The following is a 25,365-nucleotide window of genomic DNA, read 5'->3' as shown; positions in this document are numbered from 1 at the left end:
GCTACTGGAACCAGACAGGAGCTGAAGCAGGACTGGCTACTGGAACCAAGCTGGAACTGAAGCAGAACAGGTTACTGCAAGCAAGCCAGACAGAAGCAAGACTTGGGCACGGAGTGAAGCAAGTCTCAGGCAGAAACGGAGTTGCTAACGCAATAGCACACTCCGGGGCACGGAGCAACAGAGAACCGCAAGGAACCCTGTTGCAAGGAAAAGTCCTGGGCTCCGCGGCGGCCTTACACAGGCCGCGGCGTCTGACGTCATAGATAGGGCGGAGCTTCCAGTGGCGGGAAACAGCCTTCATAAGTGCGGACTGCGTGCGCGCCTAGGGAGAAGGTGTCCAGGCAGGGCTTCTTGGCGGCGTTCCCCCCCCCCCCCCCCCCCGGGGATGCTGCAAAACAGACCGCAAACCCTCGGAGACGGGCCGGGACCAAGGAGGTAAGGGCCTAGTCACGGCTGCCGCAACTGGGACCGCAACAGTACCCCCCCCTCTTACGCCCCATCTTAGCAGGCCCGGGTTTACCTGGGTGTTCTTGATGGAAGGCTTTCAATAAGTCCTTATCAAGGATGTTGCGGGCTGGCTCCCATGTGTTGTCCTCGGATCCACAACCTTCCCAGGCGATGAGGTATTCCCAGCGACGTTGATGGAATCTGACATCTAGAACCTCCCGGACTTGGTAGGTGGTGTCTCCCGGCACGGAAGGATCTGCAGATTCAGGAGCTCGGGTATGGTACCTGGAGAGGATGAGAGGCTTCAAAAGCGACACATGGAAGACATTGTGCACATGCATCGAGGAGGGTAAGCGCAAGCGATAGGAAACGGCTCCTACGCGCTCAGCAATGTGAAATGGTCCACAGAATCTGGGGGCGAGTCTGCAGGAAGGAATCCAAAGTTGTAGATTCTTTGTACTCAGCCAAACACGGTCCCCAGGGAGGTAGACTGGTGCTGGCTGACGGTGGCTGTCTGCCCATCTTTTGGCAGCAAGGGCAGCTCTTTGCATCTTCTTTTGGATAGACGTCCAGAGGGCAAGTAGCTGGCAGGCAGAGAGTTGCACTGCTGGCAGTGTGCTGGGTTCAGGCGAGGGCAAGGGCGGCCGAAGTTGCTTCCCATAGACAGCTATGAAGGGAGAACTTCCTGTAGCAGAGTGTGTATGATTGTTGTATGAAAATTCCACCCATGGGAGAGGTTTGGCCCAATCGTCTTGTCTTTTGTTTACAAAGGAGCGCAGGAAGGTCTTCAGAGTCCGGTTCGTACATTCAGTCTGCCCGTTGCTCTGAGGGTGGAAGGCTGATGAGAGACTCAACTGGACCTTGAAGCGTTTACATAACGCCTTCCAGTAGCGGGCGGTAAATTGTGGTCCTCTGTCTGATACGATGTGCTGGGAAGACCATGAAGTCGGAACACATGTTGAACGAATAAATTAGCCAAGTCGGGCGCTGAAGGCAATTTTGACAGGGGAACAAAATGTGCCATTTTGGAGAACCTGTCCACAACAACCCAGATGACCGTGTTCCCGTCTGATGCTGGGAGATCCACCACAAAGTCTGTGGAGATGTGCGTCCAGGGCTCCACTGGGATAGGCAAGGGGTGTAACAACCCTTTGGGTTTCCCGCCAAGCGGTCTTTGCAATGCACAAGTGGGGCAGGAGTCGACAAAGAGACGAACATCTTGTCTTACCGCTGGCCACCAATAGAACCACTTGAGGAGGTCTAGCGTACCGGCATGGCCCGCATGCCCTCCAGTGAGGGATTCGTGGGCCCATGCCAACACGGCCCTATGAGAGCAGAGGTGGCAGCAAGACACACTTTCTTGGGATCCAAAATGTACTGTGGTGTCTCAGGGGTTTCCTCAATCTCGGTGGACCGTGACAGGGCGTCTGCTCGCACATTTTTTAAGCCAGGGCGATATCGTAGCGTGAAGTCAAATCGGTCAAAAAACAAAGACCACCGGCCCTGTCTCGGGTTCAGGCGCTGGGCTTGGCGGAGAAAAGAGAGATTTTTATGATCCGTGTAAATGGTGAAGGGGTGATTGGCTCCCTCCAACCACTGCCTCCATTCTTCCAAGGCGAGTTTCACGGTGAAAAGTTCTTTGTCGCCGACTCCGTAATTACTCTCAGCCGGGGAGAACCTCCTAGAGTAAAAGGAACACAGTTGAAGCTGTCCATTGTCGGAGTGCTGGCTCAGCACCGCTCCAACAGCTACATTCGAGGCATCGACCTCAACCACGAACGGCCAACTGGGATCAGGATGGCGGAGGCATGTGTCTTGTAAGAAGGCCTTTTTCAAATCATCGAAGGCTTGGCAAGCTTGGGCAGGCCAGTCCACCGCATTGGCTCCCTTCCGGGTGAGCGCAGTCAGAGGAGCTACTATGCGAGAATAGCCGGGAATAAAATGTCGATAAAAGTTAGCAAAGCCGAGAAAACGTTGCAACGCCTTGAGACCCCTCAGCTGCGGCCAGTTCCTAATTACAGCAACTTTCTCCGGATCCATCTGGAAGCTGTCAGCCAAAACAATATACCCCAGGAACGGCAAGGAAGTCTTTTCAAAGCTGCATTTCTCAAGCTTAGCGTATAGGCTGTGCTCTCTGAGAATTTAGAGCACCTGGCGAACATGCTGGCGGTGCGTAGGCAGGTCACGGGAGTAAATCAGGACGTCGTCGAGATAGACGATCATACAGACGTTGAGCAAATCCCGTAGCAGCTCGTTCATCAGGTGTTGGAAGACCGCTGAGGCATTACAAAGGCCAAAGGGCATTACGAGGTATTCGTAATGCCCATCCCGGGTATTGAATGCGGTCTTCCATTCGTCCCCGGGACGGATTCTAACTAAGTTGTAGGCCCCGCGTAGATCCAACTTAGTAAAGACTCTTGCACCTTGGAGCCGATCAAGTAGTTCTGGAATCAATGGGAGAGGGTAGCGGTCCCGTTTGGTAATTGCATTGAGCCCTTGGTGGTCGATACAGGGCCTCAAGGAGCCATCTTTTTTGCTGACGAAAAAGAATCCCGTCCCGGCGGGCAACTTTGACGGGCGAATGAATCCTTTCGCCAAATTCTCAGTGATGTACTCAGACATGGCCCTTGTCTCGGGCAGGGACAAGGGGTACACTCTAGCCCGAGGTGGCATAGATCCGGGCAATAAGTCACTAGCGCAGTCATATGGGCGATGCTGCGGAAGAATCTCTGCTTTAGTCTTCGAGAAGACATCCATAAAGTCCTCGTATGGCACTGGAGGTCCAAGAGCAGAGTGCAAAAGCAGAAGTCCTGGAGGCTTGGGAACCTTCATACAATGAGAGAGGCAATAGGGACTCCACTTAGTGATTTGCAGAGTATCCCACTGGATCACAGGCGAGTGCTTTTGGAGCCACAGCAGCCCTAGCATAACAGGGTGGACAGCCTTTTCGAGAATCAGGAAGGCTATCTCCTCTGAGTGGATCGCCCCGGTGCGGACTGTGATGGGAGCCGTGGTGGTCAATATGCGACCTGGAAGGAGCGTTCCCTGAATGGAGGTAATCCGGAGTGGGACTTCTCATCTCTGCGTAGGAATCTGCAGTTGAGAGACCAAGTCTTGCTGGATAAAATTACCTCTGGCTCCGGAATCCAGGAAGGCGAGGGTTTCCAAGGACCCTCCGGGAAATTCCAAGGTAATGGGTATCATACTCTGAGGAGCTGTGGCACAACCTAGGAGGAGCTCCTCCTGACCTCCTAGGTTCTGGAGTTTTCCGCACGCTGCTGGCAGCGTGCCAAGAAATGGCCTTTCTGACCACAGTAAAGGCACAAGCCCAACAAGCGGCGACGTTGTCTCTCCTCAAGGGAGAGCGGGGCACATCCAACTGCATGGGTTCGGAGGCAGAAACATCAGGACAGGCAGGCCTGGGTGAAGGTAGCGGGTGTGAGGAACTGCGGGCAGGGCTGTGCTTTGTCGTGCGTAACTCTCGTGCTCGCTGTTGCAGGCGGCGATCGATGCAGGCAGCCATGTCAATGAGGGCATTAAGATCTTCCGGGATATCCCGGGTGGCAATCTCGTCCTTGATGCGCCCTGACAACCCTTCCAAGAAGATGGCTTTAAGGCTATCGTCCTGCCAACCTACTTCCTGAGTTCTGAAATCCATTTCATAGTCCGCCAGAGGACGGGATCCTTGGCGAAGCTGTAGCAATTTTGACATGGCTGAGGCCTGGCGGGCGGGTTCGTCAAAGGCTTGGCGAAAGTTGGTGACAAACTGCTGTAAGTCGTCCAAGGAGGAGTCGTGACGCTCCCACAGGGGGGAGGCCCACACCAGGGCCTTACCATCGAGCAGGGAGAGAATGTAGGCTACTTTGACGGAGTCCGTGGGAAACTGCCAGGGCAAAAGCGAGAAGCGCATGAAACACTGGTTTAAGAACCCACGGCAGATCCTAGCATCTCCAGCGTAGTGAGCAGGTGGGGGCAGCTGAGCCACGGGTGAGGCTGCATCCTCGGGTCTCGAACCCACAGCAGGCAAAGAACGGGTATCATGGGCATCCATTCGGGCAGCCAATTGCCCAACGGATCCGGCCAGTACATCCAGGTATTGTTGTTGCTGTTGTAGCTGCAGAGCCAACCCAGGAAAATCCTGGGATCCTGGTACCTTGGCCAAGTCCATGGCGTTGCAATCTGTTGTGAGTGAACTGTTTAGTGGACCCTTGGTCTGACCTGTGAGAGACTGGGGAGAGGTGTACTATAGTCTCTGGAGAATGACAGGTCGGGAGGTGGATACCAGGCAGGAGCTGAAGGTGAGGTTCACCCTGGAAGCAGGTACTCCCCCGGGAGGAGCCCGGTCGCTGGGACTTAGGAGATCATGGAAGCTGGAGCAGGCAGGCAGGGATCAGGAGACAGGCAGGAACTGAAGCAGGCTAGGACTGAAGCAAGCAGAAACCGAAGCAGAACTGGCCACTGGAACCAGACAGGAACTGAAGCAGAATTGGCTACTGGAACCAGACAGGAACTTAGGCAGGACTGGCTACTGGAACCAGACAGGAACTGAGGCAGGACTGGCTACTGGAACCAGACAGGAACTTAGGCAGGACTGGCTACTGGAACCAGACAGGAACTGAGGCAGGAGTGGCTACTGGAACCAGACAGGATCTGAAGCAGGACTGGCTACTGGAACCAGACAGGAACTGAAGCAGGACTGGCTACTGGAACCAAGCTGGAACTGAAGCAGAACAGGTTACTGCAAGCAAGCCAGACAGAAGCAAGACTTGGGCACGGAGTGAAGCAAGTCTCAGGCAGGAACAGAGTTGCTAACGCAATAGCTCACTCCGGAGCACGGAGCAACAGAGAACCGCAAGGAACCCCGTTGCAAGGCAAAGTCCTGGGCTCCGTGGCGGCCTTACATAGGCCGCGGCGTCTGATGTCATAGATAGGGCAGAGCTTCCAGTGGCGGGAAACGGCCTTCATAAGTGCTGCCGCAACTGGGACCACAACATGCATGTGTATGGCTGTGAGTCTCTCTGCCCAAGTCCTTGATAGTTTCATCATTATATCCAGGGCTTATTTTTCAGGTGATACTAAATATTGGCACATTGACCTGCAACCTGCTTGATTTGCTGTATGGTTCCTCAAAAAAACACATGCATTATGCATGTGAATACGGGCACTTTTTTCCAGAAAGAAAGTTACCTTCATCGATGCCTCCGGTAACTCCCTCGATACCTTTGGATCCTAGACCGGGACCTTCGGGAATACCTTTGTCCCGTCCCTCTAAGGTTCCTGGAGGGCACGGTGATGAACCCTGATACATGGACCGATGACTCGTCCCAGGACACCGATGATTTACCATCACCACCCTCTCCTACCGAAAGCAGGAAACATTCTCCAGAGGACTTGTCCATTAATTTTGTGAAGGAAATGTCTGAGTTAGTTCCCTTCCAACTGCAGACTGAACAGGATGATAGACACCAGATGATGGAGTTTCTACAATTTCTGGATGCTCCTAAAGAAATTACCTCTATCCCTATCCATCAAGTTTTTTTGGATCTTCTGAAGAAGAATTGGGAACACCCTGGTTCGGTGGCACCAGTCAACTGAAAAGCAGATTCCACATATTTGGTCCAGTCAACTCCAGGGTTCCAAAAACCCCAATTGGATCACAAGTCCATGGTTGTTGAGTCTGCCCAAAAGAAGGCCCAGCGCTCAAAGCCTCATTCTTCCTTCTAGGTAAAGAGCAGAAATTCCTGGATGCCATTGGTTGGCATATCTTCCAGAGATCAATGCTTATCTCTCAGATCGCCTCTTACCAGCTTTATATGACCCATTACAACAGGGTCCTATTCAAACAAATACAGGACTTTGCAGAGTCACTGCCTCAGCAATTCCAGGAACAGCTACAAACCCTGGTTCACAAAGGATTTGAAGCGGGAAATCATGAAATAAGATCATCTTATAACATTTTTTACACTGCTTCCAGGATATCTGCAGCTGCTATTTCTGCAAGAAGATGGGCCTGGCTTAAGTCTTCGGACCTACGTCCCTGAAGTCCAGGACATATTGTCCGATCTGCCTTGCATTGGGGACAATCTGTTTGAACAGATCCAGCAAACAGTGGCACAGCTCACTGGCCAAGCAAGCATTCAGGAAGGACTCCAAAAAGTCGTTCTACCATCAAAGGAAGTCCTATCCACCACCATCTAGAGGTCACTCCACTAAGCCTTTCCAGAAGGCCCAGTCCTGACAACCTCGTAAGCCAAAACCACAGGCAGCTCCTCAGCCAGGCCCTGCTTCTGGTTTTTGACTCTTTCATAGAGAGTGAGCAACAGCCAGCTTCCATTACTTCATGTACTAGTAGGAGGTTGATTGTGCCTTTTCAACAACATATGGCACACAATCACCTCGGACCAGTGGGTTCTTGCTGTAATCTCTCAAGGTTATCACCTGAACTTTCTCTCCATCCCACCAGATTCCCCACCTCGGCAGACGGGGGAACATCAGACCACTCACTACTCCTGGATCAGGAGGTCTCCCTCCTCCTTCAATCCAGAGCAATTGAACCAGTGCCCCTACTCCCAACAGGGCCTCAGATTCTATTCCCGGTACTTTCTAATCCCCAAAATGTCAGGCGGCGTTCGTCCAATTCTGGACCTGCGCGACCTCAACAAGTACCTCCAAAGAGAAAAGTTCAAGATGGTAACCTTGGGTTCCCTCCTTCCTCTTCTGCAAAGGGAAGACTGGCTCTGCTCTCTAGACCTCCAGGACGCTTACGCACACATTGTGATAACTCCATCTCATCGCAGATTTCTGAGATTCCTGGTAGGCCCAAAGCACTATCAATACCGAGTGCTCCCATTCGGCCTAGCATCTGCACCACGAGTTTTCACCAAGTGTCTTGTAGTAGTAGCAGCCTTCCTCAGGACCCAAGGTGTTCACGTCTACCCCTATGTTGACGATTGGTTGATCAGGGCTCCAACTCAACAAGCTGCTCTGACGTCCCTACGTCTTACCTTACACACTCTGATCTCTCTAGGATTTCTTATCAATTACAAAAAAAGTCCTGCTTAGTCCCATCTCAAACTTTGTCATTCATAGGGGCAGATTTGGACACCTTCAAAGCAAAGGCATTTCTGCCTCGAGAACGAGCTCTCACTCTCACTTCTCTCGCATACCAGCTACAATCTCGACAATGCTCAACTGCATGCCATTTCCTCATCTTACTGGGACACATGGTGTCCTCAGTGCATGTTACCCCAATGGCCCACTTGGCCATGAGAGTCATTCAATGGACTCTACGGTCACAATGGACTCAATCCATTCAACCACTATCAACCTTTGTCCACATCACCAACCCACTTCGTCAGTCTCTACTTTGGTGGAAAAATCAGACCAATCTCCTCCAAGGCCTATCTTTCCAGACTCCAGATCCTCAAGTAACCCTTACCACCAATGCTTCCAACTCGGCTGGGGAGCACATGTTGCCAATTTACAAACTCAAGGGTCTTGGCCTCCAGAGGAAGCCAAACACCAAATCAATTTCCTGAAACTACGAGCAATCAGATATGCTCTCAGAGTGTTTCAGGATCGCCTCTCCCACCAGGTCATCCTGATTCAGACAGACAACCAGGTGGCCATGTGGTACATCAACAAGCAGGGAGGGACAGGCTCCTACCTCCTGTGTCAAGAAGCTGCACAGATATGGGCGGAGGCCCTTTCCCACTCGATGTACCTCAGGGCCACCTACTTGCTGGGAGTGGACAATGTGTTGGCAAACAGGCTGAGTCACACTTTTCAGCCGCATGAGTGGTCTCTCAAGCCCACAGTAGCGAATTCGATATTCCAATGTTGGGGGTTACCCTTACATAGACCTCTTTGCCTCACCTCAAAACCACAAAGTAGAGAACTTTGCTCGCTCACTCGCAGCCATCATTTACTACCAAGAGACGCGTTCTCCCTCTCATGGGCCACCGGTCTCCTCTATACATTCCCTCCACTTCCACTTCTCTCAAAGACTCTCGTGAAGCTAGGTCAGGACAAGGGAACCATGATCCTAATAGCCCCTCACTGGCCACGCCAAGTGTGGTTTCCAATTCTTCAGGACCTCTCCATTCACAGGCACATTTTCCTGGGGAAGGACCCGCTTCTGATCACTCAGAACGACGGGTGCCTATGCCACCCCAATCTTCAGGCCTTGTCCCTGACTGCCTGGATGTTGAAAGGCTAATTCTTCAGCCGCTCAACCTTTCGGAGCCAGTTTCCCGTGTCCTAATTGCTTCACGGAAGCCTTCCACGAGAAAATCTTATTTTTACAAATGGAACAGGTTTAAGTCATGGTGTTCCTTACTGCCCCTTGATCCTTTCACTTGGTTCCACCACGAAGGTTCTGGACTACCTCTGGCACCTATCAGATTCAGGTCTAAAAACTTCTTCCATCAGGATGCATGTCAGTGCGGTAGCCGCCTTCCATAAAGGTGTTGGGGATGTTCCCATTTCAGTACAACCCCTTGTCCCATGATTTTTGAAGGGCTTGCTCCACCTCAAACCTCCACTGTGCCCTCCGGCCCCTTCTTGGGACCTTAACCTAGTTTTGGGTTGGCTCATGAAACCACCATTCGAGCCTCTCCAATCCTGTGATCTTCGCTATCTCACATGGAAAGTGATTTTTCTTCTGGCAATCACATCTGCTCACAGAGTTAGTGAGTTACAGGCTCTAGTTACCTACCCGCCTTACACTAAACTTCTGCATGACCGGGTGGTTCTCCACACTCATCCTAAGTTTTTGCCTAAGGTAGTATCGGAGTTTCACATTAATCAATCCATCATACTACCTACCTTCTTTCCCAGGCCCCATTCTAATCCAGAAGAACAGGCTCTGCAAAGCCTTGACTGTAAACGGGCTCTAGCATTCTATCTAGACCGTACAACTGCGCACAGGAAAAGCACTCAACTGTTTGTTTATTTCCATTCCACTAGATTGGGGCAACCTATGGGTAAGCAGACTGTCACCTCCTGGTTAGCGGACTGCATATCCTTTTGCTATCAGCAAGCAGGCATTCCACTTCAAGACCGTGTTAAAGCACCAATGGACCTTCAAGCCACACTAATGAACACCGAGCCATTGGCTGGGTCATCAGTTCTGTTGATGCCATCGGTGGATAGGAATGCCAGAGACTGGCCTCTGTCAGTCTCTTCCAGGTGCAAGAGCTTCTACTAGCATGTTCTTTTCTGCAAAGAGTTAGAGAAGAAATACAATCGGATTCTTGCACCTGCTCAGACTTTACAGATACAGTGGGTCAGCATCACTTAATCCAGATAGCAGTTATAGACTATTTAAAAAGATTCTGCACCATGATTTTTCTTTGGCTAGTGACCTTGCCAACTTGTCATGACAAGACTCTGACAAGGTACACAGCTGGTTACTAAGTTATTTGTTCAAGGACAGTCATAATGGGCCATAGAAATTAATAAGAAACAAACAATAATAAGACATTTTTTCCATTTTATTCGTGGGACCCCTCCATTTATTTCGGATGTCCATAAATGAAACAAATATGGGATAATTTGTCATGTTTTGCCAATTCATTTCAAACAGTTGCACATCCCTAGTAGAAAGGTTTATTTTCACGTAACGCACAATCAAGCTATGGAATTTTTCACTAGAGGACATGGTCAAGGGGACTAGTGTGGCAGGGCTTAAGTTCCTGGAGGAAAAATCCATAAAACATTATTAGCCAGGTAGACCGGAGAAAGCTATTGCTATCCCTGGGAGTGAGTAAGAAGAAATAGATCTATTTTATGGGATCTACCACATACTTGTGACCTGAAATGGCCACTGTTAGAGACAGGATGTTGGGTTTGATGGACTTTGATCTGACCCAGAATAGCATATTTTTCTTCTTAAAAGGCAAGGTTTATATGGTAAAATCTAATCTTAATTGTATAAATCTTTTGAATATGGACTTCATATTTTATACACTTACAGATGTGAGAAATATCACTGCTGTTCTATGCTTACATAGAGACACATTTCTTTTCCAGATTAAGCTACTTTATGCCTACAATACAAACAGTGTCAAGGTTACTGATTTGAATACTTGTAACACAACTGATGTGTTTTGTGGCCATTTGTGGATTCCTCTTGCTAGGTATGTATTTATGCAAGAATAACAAGTTAATATCATTAAGAAATATCCTATCAAACATTTCAAGGACATCGTATAAAAACGATAAAATGTATTGACAGCATAATGTAAACCTGGACTGGGTGCTCTGTGAAAGCAGAGGGAAGTGGAAATTCTACCTGAACACAAGAATGAATTTGTGTGTTACATTTATCACCATATGTCAATTTGTAATTTGTTAGTAGTAGGGAAAAATGGCATGGGTACTTTGATGAATATCCCTTTAGGTTCTTCCTGCCCCTTGTGTCTATTTTATTTCAAAGAAAGCAGAGAAACAGTACAACTTGTAAATAGATCATAAAGTTAGTTCATCTTTTATCTACTATAATCTCTGTCTTCACTGATAAAGAAGCATCAGACAGCCTATTTGTATTTGTGCATCTATTGAAAATTGTACTGCTCAAAGATCTGTTATACATGGAGACAATATTCAAGGCTTTTGGGGGTTGATTTTCAAAGTGACCTACTTTGAAAATCAACCAGGGAATTGTGCATGTAACAAAACAAGATTTTGTGCCTACGTTTACTACATTTGTGATAGGTGTTAACTTTGACCATTATCAAACTCTCGAAGAACAGTGTCAGATAAAGCAATTAATAATGTTTCTGTACTAAGATGTTTTCTGAAGCCAAACTGGGAGGGGTATAAAATATTGTGGCTCTCAAGATGATCAGCCAATTGTTTCTGTATCACTTTTTCTAATAATTTGGATATGAATGGAAGGTTAGAGATAGGTCTGTAGTCATTAAAGTTATTAGGGTCCAGATTATGCTTTTTGAGAATTGGTTTAACAATAGCACATTTAAGTATTTCCAGGACATTTCCTTCTGCAAGAAAAAGTTTAGAACATAAGAACATAAGAAAATGCCATACTGGGTCAGACCAAGGGTCCATCAAGCCCAGCATCCTGTTTCCAACAGTGGCCAATCCAGGCCATAAGAACCTGGCAAGTACCCAAAAGCTAAGTCTATTCCATGTTACCATTGCTAATGGCAGTGGCTATTCTCTAAGGGGCGGATTTTAAAAGCCCTGCTCGCGTAAATCCACCCAGATTTACGCGAGCAGGGCCTTGCGCGCCGGTGCGCCTATGTTCCATAGGCCTGCCGGCGCGCACAGAGCCCCGGGACTCGCGTAAGTCCCGGGGTTTTTCGAGGGGGGCATGCCGGGGGGTGTCGGGGGCGGGGCCGATCGGCACGGCATTTTGGGGGCGGGACGCGGCGTTTCGGGGGCGGGCCCGGGGGCGTGGCCGCGCACTCCGGAACCGCCCCCAGGTCGCGTCTCGGCTCGCTAGCGGCCCGCTGGCGCGCGAGGATTTACTTCTCCCTCCAGGAGGCGTAAATCCCCCGACAAAGGTAGGGGGGGTTTAGATAGGGCCGGGGGGGTGGGTTAGATAGAGGAAGGGAGGGGAAGGTGAGGAGAGGGCGAAAGCGAGTTCCCTCCGAGGCCGCTCCGATTTTGGAGCGGCCTTGGAGGGAACGGCGGCCGGCTGTGCGGCTCGGCGCGCGCCGGCTACACGAAATCGGCAGCCTTGCGCGCGCCGATCCTGGATTTTAGCAGATATGCGCGGCTACGCGCATATCTGCTAAAATCTAGCGTACTTTTGATTGCGCCTGGTGCACCAACAAAAGTACGCGAAGGCGCACTTTTTTAAAATCTACCCCTGTGCGAACTTAATAGCAGGTAATGAACTTCTCCTCCAAGAACTTATCCAATCCTTTTTTAAACACAGCTATACTAACTGCACTAACCACATCCTCTGGCAACAAATTCCAGAGTTTAATTGTGCGTTGAGTAAAAAAAGAACTTTCTCCGATTAGTTTTAAATGTGCCCCATGCTAACTTCATGGAGTGCCCCCTAGTCTTTCTATTATCCGAAAGAGTAAATAACCGATTCACATCTACCCGTTCTAGACCTCTCATAATTTTAATCATCTCTATCATATCCCCCCTCAGCCGTCTCTTCTCCAAGCTGAAAAGTCCTAACCTCTTTAGTCTTTCCTCATAGGGGAGCTGTTCCATTCCCCTTATCATTTTGGTTGCCCTTCTCTGTACCTTCTCCATCGCAATTATATCTTTTTGACATGCGGCGACCAGAATTGTACACAGTATTCAAGGTGCGGTCTCACCATGGAGCGATACAGAGGCATTATGACATTTTCCGTTTTATTCACCATTCCCTTTCTAATAATTCCCAACATTCTGTTTGCTTTTTTGACTGCCGCAGCACACTAAACCGACGATTTCAATGTGTTATCCACTATGACGCCTAGATCTCTTTCTTGGGTTGTAGCACCTAATATGGAACCCAACATAGTGTAATTATAGCATGGGTTATTTTTCCCTATATGCATCACCTTGCACTTATCCACATTAAATTTCATCTGCCATTTGGATGCCCAATTTTCCAGTCTCACAAGGTCTTCCTGCAATTTATCACAATCTGCTTGTGATTTAACTACTCTGAACAATTTTGTGTCATCTGCAAATTTGATTATCTCACTCGTCGTATTTCTTTCCAGATCATTTATAAATATATTGAAAAGTAAGGGTCCCAATACAGATCCCTGAGGCACTCCACTGTCCACTCCCTTTCACTGAGAAAATTGTCCATTTAATTCTACTCTCTGTTTCCTGTCTTTTAGCCAGTTTGCAATCCACAAAAGGACATCGCCACCTATACCATGACTTTTTACTTTTCCTAGAAGCCTCTCATGAGGAACTTTGTCAAACGCCTTCTGAAAATCCAAGTATACTACATCTACTGGTTCACCTTTATCCACATGTTTATTAACTCCTTCAAAAAAGTGAAGCAGATTTGTGAGGAAAGACTTGCCTTGGGTAAAGCCATGCTGACTTTGTTCCATTAAACCATGTCTTTCTATATGTTCTGCGATTTTGATGTTTAGAACACTTTCCACTATTTTCCCTGGCACTGAAGTCAGGCTAACTGGTCTGTAGTTTCCCGGATCGCCCCTGGAGCCTTTTTTAAATATTGGGGTTACATTTGCTATCCTCCAGTCTTCAGGTACAATGGATGATTTTATGTTAAAACTGTTTTATTGAATTGACACACATCATGAAACAAACCGGCATCAGAGACATATTTTTTCCTTATATATCCCCAATACTGTCAATAGTAGCTACCAATACATTGACTGTCAATAAACACTGAAATCCCCCCACTCCCACCCGAACATCTTGCCAACATACCGCCGAAAGTCCAAATCATGTCCACAAGCAAGGGGTCTAGAAAGTCTAAGGCCCCTCTCAGTCATTCAAAATTAGATTGCGAGCCCGGTGCGGTAGAGCCTGCAAGTATCCATTCCAGAGCTGTATGAAGCGGCGCTGTTGGGACGGGTCGGTCCTGGACGCCAAGTTGTCCATTTGCATCATGCGATGGAGATGAATGCGCCACATCCAAAAGGATGGGCCGGCTGAGTCCCGCCAGGTAATAAGGACAACCTTCCTCCCCACCGCAAAGGCCTTTCTCAAAAATCCCCGCAGGCATTGACCACGAACAAGCGGACGGGGAACACAGTCAAATAAAATCATATATGGGGATAGAGGAAAATTAATCCCTAACAACCGCCTGCGATAGCCCACAACACTCCCCCAAAATTTAGTGATGTTGGGGCAGGCCCAAAAAGCATGAGAAAGGGTCCCCGTATGAGATTGGCAACGTGGGCACGAGGCTGTAGGTGTCAGCTTGGCATGAAAAGGCAATTGTGGGGTTATGTATGCCCGGCAAAGCAGCTTATACTGCATCTCCCTATAGTACATGGCACTAGTGAGTTTAGTCAGGTGTGTCATACTTGCCTTAAATACTGCTGGCGGCACCTGAAACACTCCATCCCTATTCCAATGAGTCACCGAGATTTGGTAAGAGTCCGTCGCTAGCCCCTTTAGCAGGAACCGATAATACAAAGATAGAGACGGCACCTTAGTGCTGTCAAGCCCAAAGAGACTTACAATATTCTGAAATTGAGAAGATACTTTTTGAGAGGCCGGGATGGAGGTTACATAGTGCCGAAGCTGCATGTAACTAAATATGTGAGTCCCAGCTATCCCGTATAGATTCTGAAGCTCTAGGAAGGAGAACATCGTCCCTGACGTGTCAAACATGTGACCCAACCTAGTAAACCCTTTAACCCTCCAATCCCTAAACACCCGCGATTCGGAACCCGGTGTGAATTCCGGATTACCCATAATGGGTGCCAAAAAAGCACAGAAGGTAGATACTCCCAGTTGTCTAGTGCAGAAGCGCCAAGCATGACGGATGGGTGCAATGAGAGGGTCCTGTCGTAACTCACTAGCAAGCGCCTTCCCAGGGCACATAAGTACATAAAGTAAGTTTAGGGGGCTACTAACGTATGTTCCGCCACTAATGTCACACATTGGGAGTCCTCTGCAATCCAATCACGCACAATGCGCAGGTTGGCCACAATATTGTACCGGTACAGATCTGGGATCCCCATTCCGCCCCCTCCCCACTTCAATTTAAGCCAGCTCAACGGGATTCGCGCTTTCCTGCCCCTCCAAATAAACGCACGGAGTAATTTGTCAACTGTCCCCAAGTCAGAACGGGTGAGAAGAAATGGGAAGTTCTGCAGCACATATAGCCATTTAGGCAGAAGAATCATTTTGAATAAGTTGATACGGCCCCCTAAAGAAAGGGGGAACTCGCACCACTGGCGCAATTTATCTTTCGTCACATTTATTAGTCGCGGAATATTTAGGGAATAAATGCGTTTCACCTCGGTGGAAATGAAGACCCCCAAGTATTTAAGCGAGTCTATTGCCCATTTTAAGGGGAACCTTCCCGACCATCGCTCCCTAATAGAGGATGGGTAGGCCAGAGCTTCCGATTTATCCCAATTAATTCGCAGACCAGAGAACGACCCGAAGCTGCGAAACAACTGTAAAAGAGCCATCAGAGACTTCTCCGGGGAGGTAAGAAAAACCATTATATCATCTGCAAAAGCAGAGTATTTAAAAATCTTCTTTTCCTCCCGAGAGTAAAACTGCACCCCCCTAATACTCGGGGATGCCTGTAATGCCAGGAGCAAGGGCTCCATGGTCAGCAAAAATAGCAAAGGGGACAGTGGGCATCCCTGACGAGTGCCCCGCCTCACTGGAAATGGAGAAGATAACGCCCCATTCACTGAAATAGACGCCATAGTGGCATGGTAAAGTAAATGTATTACTTGAAAAAAATACCCTTGAAACCCCATAGATTCTAGCACCTGAAACATAAAACTCCATTCTACCCGATCAAATGCCTTTTCGGCGTCTAGGCTCACCACTAAGAATGGAATATCCGAACGCCTGCATAAAGCCATTGCTGCAGCCACTCGCCTAATATTTGTCAACGCATATCGCTTTTTGACGAAGCCCACCTGATCGGGTTGGATCAGGGTCGGCAGAATACTTCCCAAGTGATCCGCCATAATTTTAGCCATGAGCTTATGGTCCACATTCAGCAGCGAGATGGGGCAGTAAGCAGATGGCTCCAGGGGATCCCGACCAGGCTTTGGAATCAATATTACATGGGCTGTATTGCCAAGATGGGGAAATGAGCCTTGATCTATCATGTTTTGAAATACTAAAGGAAGAAGATTGCTTAAAGGATCCACCAAACATTTAAAGAACTCATAACTAAAGCCATCCGGTCCGGGCGTCTTCAGCTTTTTGGCTTGATGGATGGCCTTCCGTACCTCATCTGCCGTGATCGGTTCGTTTTTTTTGTTTGTAATCTATTTTTATTGGCAGAATCCATAAAACACGATAATACAAAAACATAGCTATCATATACAATACATGAGAGCAAGAGTATGAACGTATATCATAGGAATGGTAATGATGAGCTAATACAAATGATATACTACCAAACTTTTATAGCCCCAACCAAAGTGACCCGCTTCCCCCCCCCCCCCCCCCCCCCCCCAACTACCTGGTATTTGTAATTATCCGTAAACAGTAATAAACGGATGTGACTGAGAAAGATAAACAGGCTAGCATATGAGAGCAGTAATCTTATACTGAGTAATATAGGAGCATACATGAACAAGCAAGGGAAAACAGGCATATATAGAAATAATTAGATACCTAGGAGTGTATGCCTAACAAAAAGAGACATAACTACTGCCGCGCCTATACGTAAAGCAAACAAATACTGGTACATACTATGCCAAGGAAAATGACGGCACCCAGGGCTCAAGAGCTACAGGCAGCGATGCTGGTCCCAACGAATGGGCAAGTACCACACAGAACATGCAGGAGACTACTAGATCAGCAGGAAAGAAAGTGGATTACACACCGGATGTTTGAGCTTGCTTATCAAGCCAGAGCCGATATGGTTCCCAAGACCGATAAAATGCAGGCAGGCGATTATGATGAGTAGCGGTAAGTCTGCCCAATTGGTAATATGAGTATAGGCGTTGGAGTATTCCGGCCACCAAAGGAGCCTGAGCCTGTTTCCAATGTAGAGCTATTTCAGCCCTAGTCGCAATAAATACCTGCAACATGAATTTGTATGTGTCTTTATTGCAATCCGGCATTGGAAGACCCAATAAAGCATGCCATGGTTTAGGCACCACAGGTTTGCGTAAGAGTAGAGTTAACCATGTGAATACCCCCTTCCATACCAAGTCGACCTTTGGACAGGTCCACCAAACATGATAGTAAGTGCCAACTGCTCCACATCCCCTCCAGCACTGATCCGATATGGATGGAACAAATCTATGTAACCGATCAGGGGAGTAATGCCATCTATATAGCATTTTATAGCAGTTTTCCTGCAGACCCGCAGAAAAAGAGCATTTATGAGCCATGGTATATATTATGTCCCAATCCTGATCCTCAAGGTCCCTGTGAAAATCTAATTCCCAATTAGTGCGAAATTTTGGGAATCCACATCTCTTCCCATTAATAAGGGCATAAATTTTTGAAATGATGCCCCTAATAGACGAGGCATGGTTGCAAAAAGATTCAAACAGAGTGCCCGTGCCCCGTAGAGTACCCTGCTGCATCCCTCTATGAATAAAATAATGGAGCTTAGCATAAAGAAGAAAATCTGGTTTAGTAATGGGGTGCTGCGCACCCAGCTGTTCCCTAGTGAGCAGAACCCCCTGCTGGATAACATGAGCCATTTTGTAGATACCAGCCCCCCTCCATCGTGTAGCCAAGCCAGCAGACACAGCACCTGGCCCCAGGGTATTAGTAAACAAGTGAGACATTAATGAGAAGGGCTCCGTCCCCACCAATGTTGGCCTCCATTGCCTCCAGATCCTCATTGTGGTAACTAAAGCATAGGGCATCAGTGATACGGCGGACCAAGTCGAACAGGGTTGCCAAGGCATCGCGGAAACTGGCATGGTACCCACCAAGGCTTGTTCAAGCTTCACCCACTGAGGGAGGTCATGTGTACAATGAAGTGACACCAAAGCACGCAACTGTGCCGCACAATAGTACCAAGATAGATTTGGCAATTGCATCCCCCCTCTTGACCTAGGTTGGTATAGCATAGTTCTAGATACCCTTGGGGGCCGCTTTCGCCAGATGAATTTACACAGAATTTGTTGCCATTTATTGAGTTGGGTAGAAGTAATGTGTATGGGGATAGTAGTGAAAAAATAAAGGAATCGAGGTAAGATGTTCATTTTTAGGATGGCCAGCCGACCGAGCCACCGTTCCAAATCACTCGTGATGGAGGTAGTAAGGGGACCATAGTTTAGGTCATATAAGTATTTTGTGTGAGACCCTAGGCGAACCCCCAGATATTTGAGGGATGTAGTAGCCCACTTGAAGGGAAATAAGCGACTTAACACGCCAACCTCCGCAGACGGTAAGGTCAAGTTCAAAATTTCAGACTTCTCATAGTTGACTTTCATGCCGGAAACTGCCATAAACTTGCCCAATTCTTCCATAACCCCCTGAAGTGAGGAGTCAGGTTCTGTGAGGGTAAGCAGGACATCGTCAGCAAATAAAGAAATTTTAAACTGCATATCACCTCTGGAAATACCTGCTATATTTGTGGCCTCCCTTATACGCTGGGCAAAAGGCTCCAAGAACAGAGCAAATAATAGAGGTGACAGCGGGCAACCCTGTCTTGTCCCCCTCTGTATGGTAAAGGGCATCCCATATCCCCCATTCGCCTTCACGCGAGCGAATGGGTTCTCGTATAGCTTCCTCAACCACTTCAGGTAAGCCGCCCCAAAACCCATAGCACCCAGCACTCTGAATAAGAACTCCCAGTGTACCAGATCAAAGGCTTTCTCTGCATCCAGGGCGAGCAGAACCGCTGGGGTATTATCCCTGTGTACTAGGTCTATAATATCAATAATTCTCCGCACGTTGTCCGCTGCCATTCTGCCCGGAACGAATCCCACCTGGTCACTATGAATGATCCCTGGTAATATCCCATTAAGTCTGGCAGCGAGAATCCTAGCCAGGATTTTCAAGTCAATATTGATTAAGGATATTGGGCGATAGGAGCTACACCTAGTAGGATCGCGGCCCGGTTTGGCCAGTACTGTAATGCCTGCGGTGTTAGCATCTGGAGTTAAGGAGGCCCCCTCTCCCAGGGAATTAAAAGCAGCAGTCAAGGGTCCCGCCAGTTGGGCCGCATATTTGCGATAATAAGTCCCTGTATAGCCGTCTAGGCCAGGAGCCTTACCCGGTTTGAGTTTTTTGATAGCAGAAAGGACCTCTTCTGTCTCAATAGGTTTATCTAAGAAATCCTTCTGGGTAGATAGAAGCCCCGGCAACCTAACCGATTGTATGTACGCATCTATGGCGTCCTCCGTGATGGACTCATCCCTGGTATACAGCTTGGAATAAAAGGCAGTAAAGGAGGCACGAATACCATCAGATGCAGTAACCAGGTCCCCATTCTCAGCAAGAATTTGGGCAACCACCGTTTTGGCCTGAGCGACCCGTAGCTGCCTAGCCAAATACCTGCCCGCCTTGTTTCCTCCCTCAAAGAACTGCTGCCTCGCAAGCATAAGTTGGTGACTAATAGCCGAATCCTCTAGGGCCCGAATCTTGTCTTTAACCTGCAGTATCTTCCGATACGTCATTTCGGATTTAGTGTGGCTATGTGATTGGGTCAAGAGAGCCAAGTCCTTTAACCATGTAACCCGCTGCTCCTCCCTCTCTCTGTTGCAGTGGGCCGCCCTCGCTATAAGCGTGCCCCGTATCACCACCTTAGAGCACTCCCAGACCGTTAGCGGGGACACGTCACCCGTCTGATTCTCCTGAAAGTATGTCTGTAGCTGCTTCTCCACTTGGCTAGCAAATTGGGGATCCCTCAGGAGGCTATCATTAAGACGCCAGTGGCGAAACCCCCTGTCCTGATCACCAAGGGAGCATGTCATCCAGATCAATGCATGATCGGACCATGTGATGCTGTCAATATCAACTTTCTGAACCAAATGTTGGAAAGCAGAGGACATGAAAAAACAATCAATCCTGGTATAAGTGTCATGCGGGCGGGAGTAAAAAGTATAGGAGCGGGAGTGCGGGTGCCTCACCCTCCAAATATCCACCAGTCCCCAATCCGCCAAAAAGGTATGCCACTGACGCCTAACTGGAGCTGCATAGGACTTCCCTGAGCTAGAATCTACCGCAGGGTCCTGCACGAAATTGAAGTCCCCTCCCAGAATCAGATCACCCTCTGCATGGTTCCGCAGAAGATCATCCAGCGCATGTATATAGGAGGACTGCTGAGAGTTTGGGAAATAAACGTTGAGCAACGTGAGTGTCTGTTTGCCCAGCCTAAGTTTCACCAACACATATCTTCCTAATGGGTCACACACCTGGAACAGTATGTCATGCACTAAGGCCGAAGAAATAAGAATACCCACCCCAGCGTACTTTTGAGTCTGAGAACTGGCAGCCCAAAATGAGGAGGAATAATTGGGGAAAATCAAAAGCCTTTCATGGTGCTTACGGACGTGCGTTTCCTGAAGGAAAACGATTGCAGCCTGCTGCCTCTGTAGTTCTCTCTTGAGGGTCTGTCTCTTCCTAGGGGTATTTAACCCTTTAACGTTTAAGGAAATAAGTTTAGCCGCCATTATATATCATGAAGCGCCCTGTAGGTCCACACAATACCCCCGAGGACCCTTGCAATATCCCCCACCACTCACCCAGCCAACCTTGTCCCCCAATGCCACCCATGCTAGTATCCTCCTTCCTACCATGCAAATACTGCCCATATACACAAGAAAATGTACATCCGAGTAAAATACACCCCAAATAACCAGGTCTTGCCCCCTTCATTCCAACAGTATCCCTAGTGCCCTGTTCGGGATACACCACTCCTAGGAGACCGTTACAGCCTCTGCAGAGCAGTCCCACTTTCCCGAGAAGCTCTCCCTCCCCCCCCCCCCCCCCCCCCCGATCCCTTAACGATAAGTTAACCTGAAAATGTGTAAAGAAACTCAGAACCCACTCGGCAAACTCTGCTGAGGTAACAAATTCCGGCCCACATACCCTCCTTAGAAGGCTTGTTACCCGCGATGCAGCAGGCGCTTCAACCGAACATATGTCAAACTCTATAAACCTTGAATAACCACACTGTGTGCAATAAAAGTTTTAAATTGCCGCGGAAAAGTCCACTGAACTTGGCCAGCGTCTCACCCCAAGTCCTGCGCCGGGGAGCGGCGAGTCTCCGACTGCCTCTGTAGACGTTTGCCTCCCTTTCCCGCTCTTTGCCATCTAGGTGCAGTGTCAAGGGGTTGCTCAGCAGGCGCCATTTTAGAATGCTGAAAGGAGATCGGGATATTTGCCTTACCGAAGGCCTCCGCAGCTTCCTCCAAATTCGTAATACGATAATTGATCCCCTGGGCTTGAAAAGAGAGACCGAAAGGGTAAGTCCACTTATATCGGATGTCCTTCCCGCGTAGCGTCGCTGTTACTTCCTTGAGATCGAACCTTTTCTTCAAAGTAAGAGCTGATAAGTCTTGAAAGATAGCAATTTTTAAATTTTTCCAAGTAATCTCGGTCATCCGGCGGGCCACCGCGTACACCTGTTCCTTTAAGGGGTAACTCGTAAAACAAAGCACAATGTCCCGCGGTCTTTGGTCGCGCCGGGGACCGAGTGCTCTATGCGCCCGCTCGAAACTAATCTCTGGCGCAGGAGGGACAGATGTAGATTCCTGTTCTGTGCTCTGTGATAGCAAATGGGTGAAAATCTGTGTGGCGACCTCCGAGGCATCAGCAAATTCGGGGGTGTCCGGTACCCCTCGTATGCGTAAGTTGTTTCGTCGACACCTATTCTCTAGGTCCTCAACTTTAGCTTGCAACGATTGAAGATCTGTGTTAGCCGAAGCTTGTCGTGTAGTTATGGTGTTAATCGCATCCCCATGCCGATCAATACGGCCTTCGTTCTCGTCCACTCGGGTCCCCAGTGCCACGAGGTCTCCTCGGAGGTCAGCCATTGTTGCCATGAGCTCTGACTTATGTTGCTTTAAATCAGCACGGAGCTCGATAAACCATTGCCGAGCTTCGTCTCTGGTAAGCAGTGTCGAGAGAAGCTGGCTGTTAGAGGACTCCAAAGCCCCTGCCTGTGTGTCGCTAGCCGAGGCCTCCTCCGAAGGGGAAGGCGATGGATCGTCGCCATCTTGTCCCGGCTCAGTGGGAACTTTCCCATATGAAAACTGTTTCAGATCTGCAGTTTTCCGCTTCGTGGCCATTGCACAACCCGCTGTACGAAGTCCTAGTGTCTTTGGTGTGGATCTGTGCTTGAGGAATGAATTTAAAAAGACGAAGCAGTGGGTTATAAGGATCGGGGGGTTCGGAGCTCACTCGTTATGCGACCGCTTGCATCGGCTGCCAACAGCGCCCCCCGTGATCGGTTCGTTTAACCAACGCTGCTGTGCTACCGTAATTGAGGGAAGATTGAATTTGGTACAAAAGTCGCTCCAATAATCCGGATTCCATCCCTCAGACTGGTACAGGGAAGAGTAATAAGCCCGAAAAGTTTCTAAGATGTCAGGTGTGGTATTAACAATTTGACCCCTAGACGTCCGAATGGCTGGAATAGATCGTGAACCTTTAGTGGATTTGACCAGGTTGGCTAACATTTTCCCCGTCTTGTTCCCAAACTGATGTAACTTGAATTGGTAATATAGAACACTCTTTTTCCCTCTCTGATGAAGGAGAGAATTCAGTGCCATTTGCAGTGAGATAAAGGCTGCGCGGTTTTGTGGGGAGGGCCGAGCCGCAAGGGCCCGCTTAGCTTTTTGTAATTGGGCACTAAGAAGTAGGAGTTTCTTATCTAAGGATTTCCTCCAGTGAGCCACATAAGAAATTATATCTCCCCGTATTACCGTCTTAGCGGTCATCCAGAATAAAATAGGGTCATCACTGTGCTGGGCGTTATGTGCTGCATAATCCTCCCATCTCTCTCAGAGATAGACCTGAAAAGCGTTGTCTTCCGCTAAAAAATAGGGGTATCGCCACTGATGCGTTTTAGGATCTGCCGAATTAGCCGACAACTCCAACCAAATAGGTGCGCGATCTGAGACCACAATATCACCTATGCCGGCATGGAGAACTTTTGAAAAAAAGTGCGCACTTACGAAAAAATAATCCAGGTGCGACTGCGTCGCATGCGCTCTAGACAGGTGCAAAAAATCCTTATCAAATGGGTGCAGTGTCTTCCATGAGTCCACTACATGCAAGGTAGGCTCCAGATCATGTAATTCTTTACTGGGAGGGCCAGCTTGTGTCACTGTCGAAATTTTATCCCACTCAGGGTCCCTTAAAGCATTGAAATCCCCTCCCACAACCAAAGCCTTATCTATATACGGGAGGAGTAATTTGAGTAATTCCTGATAAAAAGGAGCTTGATGTGTATTTGGGGCATAAACACAACACAGTACCATGGGGACATGGTTTAATTCTGCTTCTAATATCAAGTACCTGCCATTAGGGTCTTTAATTTCTTTGAGCATTTTAAACATGAGATTTTCCCGAATTAGGATGGCCTCTCCTGCAGATTTGGAACTAGCTGACGCAAAGTGAACTGCTCCCACCCAGCTTTGACGTAGTTTGACATGCTCCCCCTCAGTTAAATGAGTTTCTTGCAGAAAAGCAATGTCCATGGAGGTCCTTTTCAAAACTTGTAAAATTTTAGACCTTTTAATGGGGGAATGGATACCACATACATTCCAAGATACTAACTTGGGACGATGATTAACCAGTTCCACAGGCCACATGGATTATGAAAGTATATTGGTACAATTTTGAAAGAGGTGATGGCCGTCCCAGCAAGGACCATCCCCTCAACATTTGAACCTCCTTTACTCGTGGACCATGACTAGCGTGGAGCTCACTCCATGAGCCCCCAGATTCAGACGGCGGCTTTTGAAAATTTCAAAATCCCCACCCCCCCTTCCTCAAATACCCATCCCCACCTCCCACCCTCTCTTTCCCTTGAAGCAAAATCCCCATCCTTTTCCCAAAAGTACAATTAACCCCTCTAGTGGAGATCACTCGAGACGCTAAGACTCCCCTCTACTCCCACCAACCCCATCTCCTATGAATGTATGAAATCAATGCCTCCCTTCCCCTTCTGTTTTTTTTTTTTTTGTTTGTTTGTTTTTTTGAGGCATGATCTCTCGGAATATAAACCCCAATGAAAACTTAACGTGATTGTCAACCTGCACGGACAGGCTGACCCCAGCTCAGCTAAGTATTAAAAGCTAGAAGCGGCCTGTTCCCACAAGCAGCCCTTAAAAACTGTGGCGCCAGCTTGAAAACTAGACCTTATCAACCATGGTCTTCAGGCAGGCAAAGGGAGGAAAAATGAAAGGGAACAAGAAAAGCCTGTCCCCATTCTGTAGCCATATTTAACTCTCTCTCTGTCGAAATCCTATAGATTACCCCCCCCCCCCTTTCCCCAACCCTCCCCCACCCTCCCCTCCCTTACATGTCCTATTCATGTTTTTGTTATTATTTTGATTTGATTTTTATTTTTAAATTTTTTTTTTTCCCAAAATTAAGGGAATGAACTAAACTTATTCGCTATCCCTACCAATAAGGGAAGAGACCCTGGGATCCCAAACCTTGTACAACACACAAGAAGTATGAAACCAAGTTAACCCACTAACCCCCCATACAACAGCCCACAGAGAGAAAGCACTCGCTGCCATTAATAGTCCTGCACAACCCGGTTGATAGAAGGTCTCAGGATGTCTCTCCTTCCCCAGTTGGAGCAACATTGAGAGAAGCGATGTTGTCATGAATCGTAGCTGCTTCAGTAAACCATCGTGGACCGCCAGAAGTAGAGACTTTCACCTTGGCCGGATACACCAGGACCGCGCGCTGGCTGAGATTGTGAAGCTGCGCGCAGAAGGGAGAAAGATCTCTGCACTGCGCTGAAAGAGCCACTGAGAAATCTTGGAAGACCAAGATTTTTTTCCCCTCATAAGAAAGAGTCCTCCCTCCTCGAACCGCCTGCAGAACTGCTTCTTTGTGGGAGAAATTGAGGATCTTCGCTATTGTTACTCGCGGCTTGCCTTGCTGCTCTCGTCGCGGGCCCAAACGATGCGCCCGCTCCACTCTCAGGGGGCCTCGTGCTGCCGGGATCTGAAGCTCGCGATTCAGCCAGGTCTCCAAGGTTGTCGCTAAATCTCTCTCACCCATCTCCTCCAGTAAGCCGACAAATCGGAGATTTGACTGGCGGGACCTATTTTCCATGTCCTCCAGCCGGTTAGTGTGTTGATCAAGCAACGCTCT

The 25,365-nt window shown here is 48.4% G+C and overlaps 1 protein-coding gene across 1 annotated transcript in view; it reads left to right on the top strand.

Annotated features, from left to right (window-relative positions):
• CFAP54 (cilia and flagella associated protein 54) overlaps positions 1 to 25,365 on the top strand; it is a 1,106,494-nt gene that overhangs the window by 1,043,181 nt on the left and 37,948 nt on the right. The window contains exon 66 of the mRNA XM_029597529.1: positions 10,480 to 10,586. Within this exon, the coding sequence (XP_029453389.1) occupies positions 10,480 to 10,586 (107 nt within the window). The remainder of the gene's footprint in view (positions 1 to 10,479; positions 10,587 to 25,365) is intronic.

The sequence above is a fragment of the Rhinatrema bivittatum genome, chromosome 4 (assembly GCF_901001135.1).
Source record: "Rhinatrema bivittatum chromosome 4, aRhiBiv1.1, whole genome shotgun sequence".
Lineage (NCBI taxonomy): Eukaryota > Metazoa > Chordata > Amphibia > Gymnophiona > Rhinatrematidae > Rhinatrema > Rhinatrema bivittatum.
The sequence above is the reverse complement of the archived record's forward strand: the minus strand, read 5'-3'. Positions and strand labels throughout refer to the sequence as shown.